Source organism: Chrysochloris asiatica, unplaced genomic scaffold (genome assembly GCF_000296735.1).
Source record: "Chrysochloris asiatica unplaced genomic scaffold, ChrAsi1.0 scaffold00087, whole genome shotgun sequence".
Classification (NCBI taxonomy): domain Eukaryota; kingdom Metazoa; phylum Chordata; class Mammalia; order Afrosoricida; family Chrysochloridae; genus Chrysochloris; species Chrysochloris asiatica.
The window spans coordinates 56,682-67,771 of record NW_006408605.1 but is presented as its reverse complement, the minus strand read 5'-3'; the positions used below and the strand labels follow the sequence as shown (position 1 = coordinate 67,771).

The following is an 11,090-nucleotide window of genomic DNA, read 5'->3' as shown; positions in this document are numbered from 1 at the left end:
GTTGCAAGTGGAGCTCCTTTACTGTACTTCCACCTGATCCGCTATCTTGTTTGTTCCTCTGTATATACATTTTTGCCTGGATATATATATTCAGTACTTTGGAGCATATTCCTAGAAGTGGAACTGCTAAGTCTATGTTTAATGTTTTGAGAAGGTGCAAAATTGTTTTCCAAAGGGGCTACAACATTTTACTTTCAACTAGCAATGTATTAGGGTTCCAGTTTCTCTACATCCTAGCCATACTTGTTACTAAGATTATAGTCATTCTGGTATGTCTGGCCACCACTCATCCGTCAGTTTGTCATATTGTTGTGTTGTTGTTAAGTGCCATTGAGTTAGTTCCAACTTACAGCAACCCTGTATAGGGTTTCTGAGGAGCAGCTGGTGGATTTGAACCACTGACCTTGCCATTCAAACTGACCTTGTGGTTCAGTGCATTATCCTAGAGTACCACACCAGGACTCCTTGTCATATTGTGATGGTATTTGAAATACCAGTGTCATAACTTGCAGCATCAGAGCAATATGTAAGTCATCACAGTATCATATTGTTGCTTGCATATTGCTGTGATGCTGGGAGTTATGACACTGGTATTTTAAATACCATCAGGTTCATCCAGGCTGAACAGGTTTCTGTGGAGCTTCCAGAGAGACTAGGAAGGAGGACTTGGCATCTAATTCTGAAAAATGGCCAGTGAAAATGTTATGAATAGCAAGTGAGTCTCTCTGGTAGAAAGACATTTAAAATGCAATACCCAGGAAAGAGTTGGAGTCCTGGTGTGATGTTGTAGGATGAGCATTGGACTACCAACTGTAATGTTGGTGGTTCGAATCCACCAGCCACTCTTTGGAAACCCCTGTACAGGGTTGCCCTGAGTTGAAACTGGCTTGACGGCACACAACAGCAACTGGGAAGAGTTGCCTCCTCAGAGTAGAGTTGACCTTAATGATGTGAATGGAGTAATGCTTTTAGGACCTACATTTGCTGATGCAGCACAATTCAGAATGAGTAGAAACAGCTGTAAACATCTATTATTAATCAGAATGTGAAATATACAAAGTATGAATCTAGGAAAATTGGAAGTCATTAAAAATAAAATGGAACGCATAAAGATAGATACCCTATGTTTTAGTGAGCTGAAATGAACTGAATATGCTCATTTTGAATTGGACACTCATATGGTTGACCATGCTGTGAATGAAAATTTGAAAAGAAATAGTGTCACATTCATTGTCAAAAGTGCATTTCAAGATTTATCCTGAAGTATAATGATGTCAATAATAGGCTAATATCTATATGTCTACATATATATAAATATGTTGTTGTTGTTAAGTGCCATCGAGTTGATTTGACCCATAGCGACCCTGTATAGGGTTTCCAAGGAACAGCTGGTGAGCTTGAACCACCGACCTTGCAGTTCAAATGACTTTGGAGTCTCATGCTTTAGCCCACAGCACCACACCAGTACTCCACATAGGAGTTGGTGTTGTTAGGTGCCATCGAGTCGGTACCGACCCATAGCAACCTTATGTACAGCAGAACAAAACACTGCCCCGATCCTGGGCCAACCTCACTACTGTTGCCACACTTGAGTCCATCGATGCTGCCACTTGGCCAATCCGTCTCGTTGAGGGTCTTCCTCTTTTTCTCTGGCCCTCCACCTTACCAAACATGATATCCTTCTCCAGCAACTGGTCCCTCCTGACAATATGTCCAAAGTATGAGAGACGAAGTTTGGCCATCTTATATAGCATATACAAATTTATATGTTATTCAGATTCACATATCAACTACTAATGCCAAAGATGAAGAAATCGATTTTTATTACCTTCTTCTGTCTGAAATTGTTTGAACATGAAATCAATATGCATTAATAATTTCTGGTGATTGGAATGTGAACGTTGGAAACAAAGAAAGATCAGTAGTTGCCTCTCTTTTATCCTATCCTCCACTTTACCAAACATGATCTGCTTCTCCAGGGACTGGTCTCTCCTGATAATATGACCAAAGTATGAGACCATCCTGCCTTGCAAGGAGCATTCTGGCTGTACTTCTTCCAACCACAGATCTGTTGGTTCTTTTGGTAGTGCATGGCACTTCCAATATTCTCCTCCAACACCACAATTCAAATGCATCAATTCTTCTGTGGTCTTCCATATTCACTGTCCAACTTTCACATGTGTGTGAGATTATTGGAAATACCATGGCTTGGGTTGGGCTCATAGGATAAAATGAGGACTGAGTGGAGGAAATGCTTTGGGTTTTGGCATGAGCCTTGAGCTGAATGTTGGTTCCTTTCACTGAGCTAAAGGATTGTTGAAGTGGTTTGGAGGAGAAGATGATGAGTTTGGTTTTGAATTTTCTGAGTTTGAGAAGCCTATGGGTCAGCCCTATGGAACTGGATCCAGGAGAGAGATAAGAATTAGAGATAGACATTGGAAATCAATATGGGTACTTACTAAAAAATTACTAAGATTATGTGAGAATGCCAAGGAAACTGAGAAGAGAAGAAAGCCTAAGACCAGAACTCTACATTTAAAGGACAGGTCAAGAAAGAAAAACTCCCAGGGAGATAGAAGGAAATTGTGTGAAAGTTTGAGGTCCTAGAAACTAAATAGAAAAGTGGTTGGTAGTATTTGTCCACTAAGCTATCAAGTAGGTTATGAATTGAGGGGTGTGTGTTTGTGTTAAGTGTATTATTTAATGTATCTCTTTTAGCCTTAGTCTTTGTAACTCTCATCAAATAACTTTTTATGAGGGGTCTAGGAAACAAGGTGTGAGAAGATATGATAGGATGGCATGATTCTGCTGTAAATGTTAAAAGTTCATTGTGTGTAATTGTAAAAACTTGAAACTAGCATAAGTATAAAATGAACCATCTCAGAAGAAAGAATTGGGGTGTGGGGGTGGGGTCTCACTACCATAAAAAAAGAAAGAATCAGGGAGTAGACCGTGCCCTTTATACCTTGCTATCACTATGTATTGAACCTCCTTGACCCAGAGACAGAGAATTGTGACACTGAAGGAGGGACAGAGGAGCAGTAGCAACAGGACCCAGAGCCAGAGCACAAGACAGAACAGTGGGCTCCCCAGCCCATGGAGTAAGTAAAGCAGAATGACTTTGGACAGAAATCTTGCTTGCAGAGTGGGGTGACTCCACGTACTTAATTGGAGGAGTTAAGTTTTCTGACCCATGTAGCTAGAGCTGAATGTCTTCAGACTGAGGCTAACGGTGGAGTGGTACGCCCTATGGGCATTTACTAGCATCTCTTAAAAGAGCTTTGTCATATTGCCAGAGCAGAGAGAGGCCTGCTTGAAGGCACAACTGAGAAGAGGCTGTCCTAACTAGAAGAACTGTGCTCTGAGTATTTCTGGATTGTAACCTATTACCTTCCCTAGTAAATCCCATAATTGTGAGTATTGTGTTTGAGTTCTATGTGGCCTCTGCAGTAGTTTAACAGAATAGTAGGGCAGAAGACAGATCGTATTACCTTGAGAGTGTTCACAAAGTAATGACTGAGTACAGGTAATATTTTCAAGAGGTTTAACTGTGATGAAAATGAGAGAGAGCAGTAGCAAGAGTGGGACATGGAGTTAAGGGGAGCTTAATTTTTCTTATTAAATGCTTTTGATCACTTTTCCTTATAGGGATGTGATTTACCTTTTTAGCGTTTTGTCTGTTTTCTTGGCTTCATATCATTTCGAGGTAATGGATGGGGCAAGAGTTGAAAATATTTGACTATCGTATTGATATTCTAGGCTTTAATAAGCTGAAATGAACTGAATATCCTCATTTTGAATTGGACACTCATATGGTCTACCATGCTGCAAATGAAAAATTGAAGAGCAATAGTGTCACATTCATTGTCCAAAAGTGCATTTCAAGACCTACCCTGAAATATAATGCTGTCAGTAGTAGGATAATACCCATATATCTACATATACATGTAACATACAAGTTTATGTTATTCAAAGTTACATATTAAAAATAGCTTTACTGTCTTAATTAGCTGTTTTTGCTGTAATTTTTGAGATATTATCTTGATAATGAAACTTCATTTTAATATATTGCATCTTCTGTTTGTTTTCCAGATCATTCATCGAGATATAAAACCTGAGAATATTTTAGTATCCCAGACAGGAATTACTAAACTCTGTGATTTTGGTTTTGCCCGAACACTAGCAGCTCCTGGGGACATTTATACGGATTATGTGGCCACACGCTGGTATAGAGCTCCAGAATTAGTATTAAAAGATACCACTTATGGAAAGTATGTATGTTTCAGGATCCTACTTAGTCTTTCTTGGCCATCTCTTTTTTCTCTTGGTGCATTTGTCATCCCTGGTCCTGACCCTCTCTGCTGTCTGGACTAAGAAGAGAGATACCTCCAGTTGTAACATAAGAGTCGGCCCCATAGGCACCTGTGGCACTGGCTACCACTGCTGCCATGCTTGCCCATTGGAGCTCAGTGGCCACAGCCCATGGAGGCTAATGTAGAAATCCCTCAGGACCTATCCAGACTTGTTTTCAGCTGTGTTGCCCTTAACCTTGGCAGAGTTGCCTCTGTATGTTTTTAGTTTCTACATTTTGCAGAAATTTGTGAATCATTTATCTTACTCTGGCAGCGTTGTAGTCTGAACTGTCAAGTTTCATTTTTCCTAGAAATGGTTCCCTCACTGCAAAGATTGACCAGTTGTTGTTGTTAAGTGCTGTCGAGTCGATTCTGACCCATAGTGACCCTGTATAGGGTTTCTGAGGAGCAGCTTGTGAGCATGAACCACCGACATTGCAGTTCAAGCGGCTTTGCAGTCTGGTGCATTAACCCACAGCGCCATACCAGGACTCCAAAGATTGACCAACAGTAATTTTTAAATCATAGTGTTCTAAATGCCTTAAAAAGTAGCATGATTTCAGCCTATACTAAAACAGTAATCTAATATAAAAAACAATTAGTCCTATAGAACATAAAAGGACCAACGTGCACAACTAAATACAGGAAAAAATGGGGAGAGAAAAATAATTCTTACATGCTGTAATGAACATTGGTGTACAAGAAAGTATCTGTTTAAGTTCCTGCTTTTAGGCATATACCTAGGAGTGAAATTGCTGGGTCATATGGTAATTCTGTAACTTTCAGAAGCCACCATAGTGTTTTGCACAGTGATCGTACCATTTTACGTTCCCATCAGCAATAGATAAGGGTCCTAGTTTCTGCACAATGGATGAGAGTTTCAATTTCTTAATATCCACCTTTATTTCTTTTTATTCAAAAAAGTTTCCTTCTTTTCACCTTTCCCCCCCTTAGATATTATCTGTTATGTTTATTCACTCTTGTGTTCTTCATAGTTTACTCTTTATTTCTGAAATAATTTTTACTTATAATTTGTTAATGAGTTTTGTCACTCAATTTATGAATTTCTCGAATTCCGTTTTGTTATTCTTTCATGTCTTGTAACATTTTCTTAATTTTTTTTTAGCTCATTTTGAAATAGATTATTTCAGTTTTGATCCAATTCATGGGCATGGTGTTCTGATGGACTTTTGTCCTCAGGGATGTTATTCTACTCTATTCTTTTTTAATTACAATTTTATAAGTACTGGAAGTTAGCTTTAATGCTTGAATGCTACTCAATTTTATGTGAAATCTGTTTTTCTGAACTCTTTGAAGGAGGCATATTTCAAGACAGCTTTTCTAACTTCATAGAACTGCTACTATTTTTGTATAGTATTTTAAAGAAAAAAAATATGGTAGTTTGCTCTCTGAGGTTTTCTGACTCTTTCCCTCACACACTGGGGGTCTTCTCTTCCTTTGTTTTCAATATCACTATTCTGACCAACTTAATTTATTTTTAGCAGTTTCTCCATAGCCCTTGTACTAAAACAAGTCCTGGCAGGTAAAATTTGAGGGCTTATAGAAGCATAAACTGCTCCAATCCTTCATATCTCATCAGAGCTCCCCTTCTCTGCTCTGGTTATGGCAGAACCTCCCAGCTCAGCAGCTGTTCTTAAGTTAGTTTTTGTTTTTTTTTAACCTAATAAACACTTAGTTATTTTGACGTTCTCCTGTTCTCAGATTCATAAGACATTTTGTTGTTTCTCTTTGTATGCTGATTTTCCAGAGTAGATCACTAGGCATTTCTCCCTACTCTTAGTCTAGAAGCTCCCCTGAAACCAGGTTGGTGACCATGCTGGTATTTGTAATACTGGTGGAATAGTTTCCAGCATCACAGCAACATGCAAGCCACCACATTATGACAAATGGATAAACAGATGCTAGATACCAAACCAAACCAGCTTCCATCAACTTGATTCTAACTCCTAGTGACTTGATAGAACAAATTAGAGCTGCTTCTTAGGGTTTATGAGACAGGAAATCTTTACAGAAGCAAATAGCCTCCTCTTTTTGCTGGGTTTGAATCACTGACCTTGACAGCTTAACTCACTGTGCTACCATAGCTCCTTAACTGATGGAGAAGGCTTACCAGATTAGTGAAAAACATCTCATTGTGTAATTTGTAAATTATATTTATATAATTTATATTTCTTTCAAATGTGAGGTGGTAGCTTTCATTTTTAAAATTTTACTTTGTTGTTGAGAATATATACAGCAAAAATATACCAATTCAACTATTTCTACATGTACAATTAAATGACATGGATGCCATTCTTCAAGTTGTGCAGCCATGCTCGCCCTCCCTTTCCAAGTTGTTCCCTCCTCATTAACATGAACTCACTGTCCCCTAAGGTTCCTGTCTTTGGAGTGGCTGCTCTCTCTTCAGTGCCCTATTTGAGTAGGTTCTGACTCATAGTAACCCCCTATAAAGTTTCTGAGGGGCAGCTGGTGAGTTTGAACCACCAACTTTGCAGTCCAGTGCTTATCCTACAGTGCCACACCAGGACTCCATCTTTATATATATTCTCATATATATATAAACAATCTTTTAATAAACATGCTTTAAAAAAATTGTTGACAAAATATGGATTATGATGGAGTCGCAATGGATTAAGATAAGTAAAATATTAATTTTTATTTATTGCTTTTAAATACAAGATGATTTTAGTACTTAATTATGCTAATTCAAAGTCATTTACACTAAGTATCTGAAATTGAAGGACCTTGTGCCTGATCAACAGAATGGCATTGCAACTACCCCCAATTGACACTGAATGGGGTCCTGCTTGAGCTACCAATCTCCCTGGAAGCTTGGGTCTTTGTTATGCCTGGAGACACCCCCCACCCCTGGAAATTCCAGGTTTCAGGAAAATCTCCATACCCCCACCCATTGTAAACTCACCAGAACTACCCAGCCCACAAGGCCTTTAAATACCCAAGTCTGGAAGAGAACAGAGGGGCTCTTGGTCTCCTTTGGTGACATAAGAGTACCCCCTCCCAGGTTTACTCTCAATAAACCTGCCTGCTATTGAAGCCAAGACTCTCTCCTTCGTCTCTTTCTTTCTTTTCCTTCCAGAAATAATTTTAGAATTATAATTTTTATCTGTACTGCTCCATGGTTTCTCATATAATTTTAATAAGTTATTCAATTTTATAATAAAATATCATATTTAATGTAGACCTTTTAACATAAGCATTTGATGTTACTGTGAAATTTTACAAATGATACCACTTAAACAAGGAGCTCTGGTGATGCAGTAGTTAAGAGCTCAGCTGCTAACTGAAATGTTGGTAGTTTGAACCTACCAACTGCTCCATAGGAGAAAGATGTGGCAGTCAGCTTCAGAAAAGATTGTTGTTGTTAAGTGCCACTGAGTAGGTTAAGTCTCATAGTGAACCTGTATGGGGTTTCTGAGGAGCGGCTGGTAAGCTTGAACCAGCAACCTTTAAGTTCAAACCGACTTTGCAGTCCAGCACATTAACCCACAGCGCCACACTGGAAACACCACTGAGCAATTCTACTCTGTCCTCTACATTCATGATGAGTTAGAATGGACTTGAGAGCAATCAGTAACCACTTAACATTTGTTATTCTTAGGCCTTGGCTTTATTTTGAAAGTTTTCTAAAGACAGGTATTTTAGATAGCCTCTGCATGAAAAAAGTGATTTGTTCCTTCTTATTTGTTCCAGGCCTGTGGATATCTGGGCTTTGGGCTGTATGACCATTGAGATGGCCACTGGAAACCCTTATCTCCCTAGCAGTTCAGATTTGGATTTACTTCATAAAATCGTTTTAAAAGTAGGTAGGTATTCACTGAAATAATCTGTTACTTGCCTAAAATCCATACTGCCAGGTCAATTCTTGATTTTCAAACTTAGCTTTTTTTAAAAAATGACATTATTCCTAAAGCTTGGATCCAATGCCCTGGAGCAGTTCAGTCCAATTAACAAACATCCCAGATTTAAAAAGAAAGACAAAAGCCTTTATTATTAGGCTTTATTTATTTTATTATTAGGAAGCCAGCTCCCAGGGCATCGGCAACAAAGAGGAATGGTGTACAATGATTATACCTTACAAGCAATATTTATACCCATTTTTTAACAATGTTAGTTAGCATGCACAGATGGACTGTAAAGTTATCACTGTAGCTTTTTCACCAATTCACAAGATGATTGAATGTCCTGATAAACATATCAAAAGGGTTATCTTTCCTAATGCCTGTTTGTCTGTGTGACTGCTCTTTCAGAAGCCACATAAAGAGAACCAGGATTCAAGCTTAGGCAACCATTAACATTTTAAAACCATATATCTAAGAAACATGGAGAGTCCTGGTATGGTGCTGTAGGATCAGCATTGGACTGCTAACCACACGTTGAGGGTTCAAACCCACTAGCCGCTCTTTGGAGACCCTGTATAGGGTTGCCATGAGTCAGAACTGACTTGGCAGCACTTAACAACAACAAGAAGAAACCAAGACTGAAAAGGTGTGTGTGTGTTATTTCAGGCAGTACTCGGTTATTATATTAATTTCTGAAAATATACTCAGGCTCTCAATAAGAACAGGGAAGCACATTGTTTTGATAGATCACAGCAGTTGGGTGCCTTAGGCTGATAAAGAAGGCAGAAAATTCTCCTCTGATTTTGCAAATAATTTCTTTGCCTGGGTGCCATATGTTAGTGGTTGATGGTCAGAAAAATAGTGCACTGTGAACCTACTTCAATTTGCCTGAAACTTTTAAATTTTTGGTTTCTACAAATCTTTGCATTTCTAAACGAGGCTTTCAAAATAACAAGAGATGAGTCAGATGTTTTAAAAGACATTTGGAGATAGAAAATCAATTAATGACTCAGGAAAAAAAGCCTTTTTAAAAAAATCACAGTAGGTAGCCTGATAGCTAAATAACTTGTTTGGGCATATATTTGAAGACAGATTAATTTATTTCATGAACTGCTTTGTGATTCAAACATTGTTGATGGTTAGCCATGCTCATGGCGTTTCAATAATTTGTTTTGTGTTTCTGAATGAGGACCTTGAGGGGTCCTTTGTATGATGGGAAAGTTGTACATAAACATGTAATTACAGAACCATCAGGAAGGGCTGGGCTAGTGAACTATAAAAATAGTGAAATCTGTATAAATACTGATTGTAGATGCAGTTCAGAGCCATAAAGCATTATATGTTTTCTGTGTGTCATCATTAAAGTTCTGGTTATGAGATAAATGCTAGAAGAAACTTTATGCATTTTGGGATTTCTTTCAAACACAGAAAGGCCCAAGGTTAAAGGGATAATTATGGCAAAACTGATGCTAGAACTTAGTACTCTTCACTCCTCATATAGTTCCTTTTAGTCTACTGCTAGACTCTAGCCTTGTTGATTTTTGGCAATACTTCACTTGCTAAGTAATTTTAATTTGGCTCTTTTGAATAGGGCTTGCTGATGAGCTTTGCTAGCTAAGCCATTTAGATACCCACACACATGGAAATGTATAAAATTCTGAATGTGCTTATCCTAATAATATTATATATTATGTCTTAGGAGTTTTGGTGTGGCACTGTAGGATAAACACTGGACTGTTAATCGCAAGGTCGTTGGTTCAAACCCATCAATTGCTCCTTGGAAACCCTATGAGTCAGTTTGCTATGAGTCAGAACTGACTCAATAGCACTTACAACAACAATATAGTTTGGGAGAAGAAAATGAACTGTGCATATATGCTACAACAGATTACTGGGGAAATCTCAAAATTTTATATGACAGCTGTAAAAATGTAAACTTTATAACTGTTATTCTCATCTCAGTTTCTAATAATTTAATGTAGCTCGCATAACAATTTGATTGTTTTGACTATGGACTAATTTCCCTGTTTTTCTTGTATTTTTTCTAAATAATATTTTTTGTCTTTTCAGGCAATTTGACACCTCACTTGCAGAATATCTTTTCCAAGAGCCCTATTTTTGCTGGGGTGGTCCTCCCTCAAGTTCAACACCCCAAAAATGCAAGAAAAAAATACCCAAAGCTGAATGGATTCTTGGCAGATATAGTTCATGTATGTTAAGAGATTTAGGATTTATTTCTGGAAATTGTGCATAAATTATAACACAGTTTAAAAATACTACTGTAATGAAATGCTAAAAGAATTTGTGATGTTATCTTTTAAAAGTTACTCTTAAAAATTGACTATCAGTTCCAGTTTCCATTGAGTCAATTCTGACTCTTGGTGACTCTATGTGTGTCAGAGTAGAACTGTATTCCATAATGTTTTCAAAGGCTGAGTTTGGGGAAGTAGATTGCCAGGCCTTTATTCTGCGGTACCTCTGGGTAGACTTGAACCTCAACCCTTATAATTAGTAGCTGAGTGCATTCATTGTTTGTATTACCTACAGATTCCCAAAACATACTATTTATAAATTAAAATTCAAACACTATTAGAATTGAAAGCCCTTTAAAATAATCATGTCTATTTATTTTTTGGTTTATTCCAAATGTAATAATAATTAGTGATAAAAAGGAAAAATTCCAAAGACTTGTCATGCTTATCCCCATGTTTTTATTTAGCATCCAGTCTACCCAGTCCAGGAATCTGTTCTTTGTACTGTACTACCCTAAAGTATCAGTAAGGCACTGCTGTTGTTAAGTGCTGTCAAGTTGGTTCTAACTCATAGTGACTCTGTATAGGGTTTCTGAGGAGCAGCT

The 11,090-nt window shown here is 37.9% G+C and overlaps 1 protein-coding gene across 1 annotated transcript in view; it reads left to right on the top strand.

Annotated features, from left to right (window-relative positions):
• CDKL3 (cyclin-dependent kinase-like 3) overlaps window positions 1-11,090 on the top strand; it is a 108,353-nt gene that overhangs the window by 45,448 nt on the left and 51,815 nt on the right. The window contains exons 3-5 of the mRNA XM_006866205.1: window positions 4,093-4,271; window positions 8,085-8,197; window positions 10,304-10,443. Coding sequence (XP_006866267.1) covers window positions 4,093-4,271; window positions 8,085-8,197; window positions 10,304-10,443 — 432 coding nt within the window. The remainder of the gene's footprint in view (window positions 1-4,092; window positions 4,272-8,084; window positions 8,198-10,303; window positions 10,444-11,090) is intronic.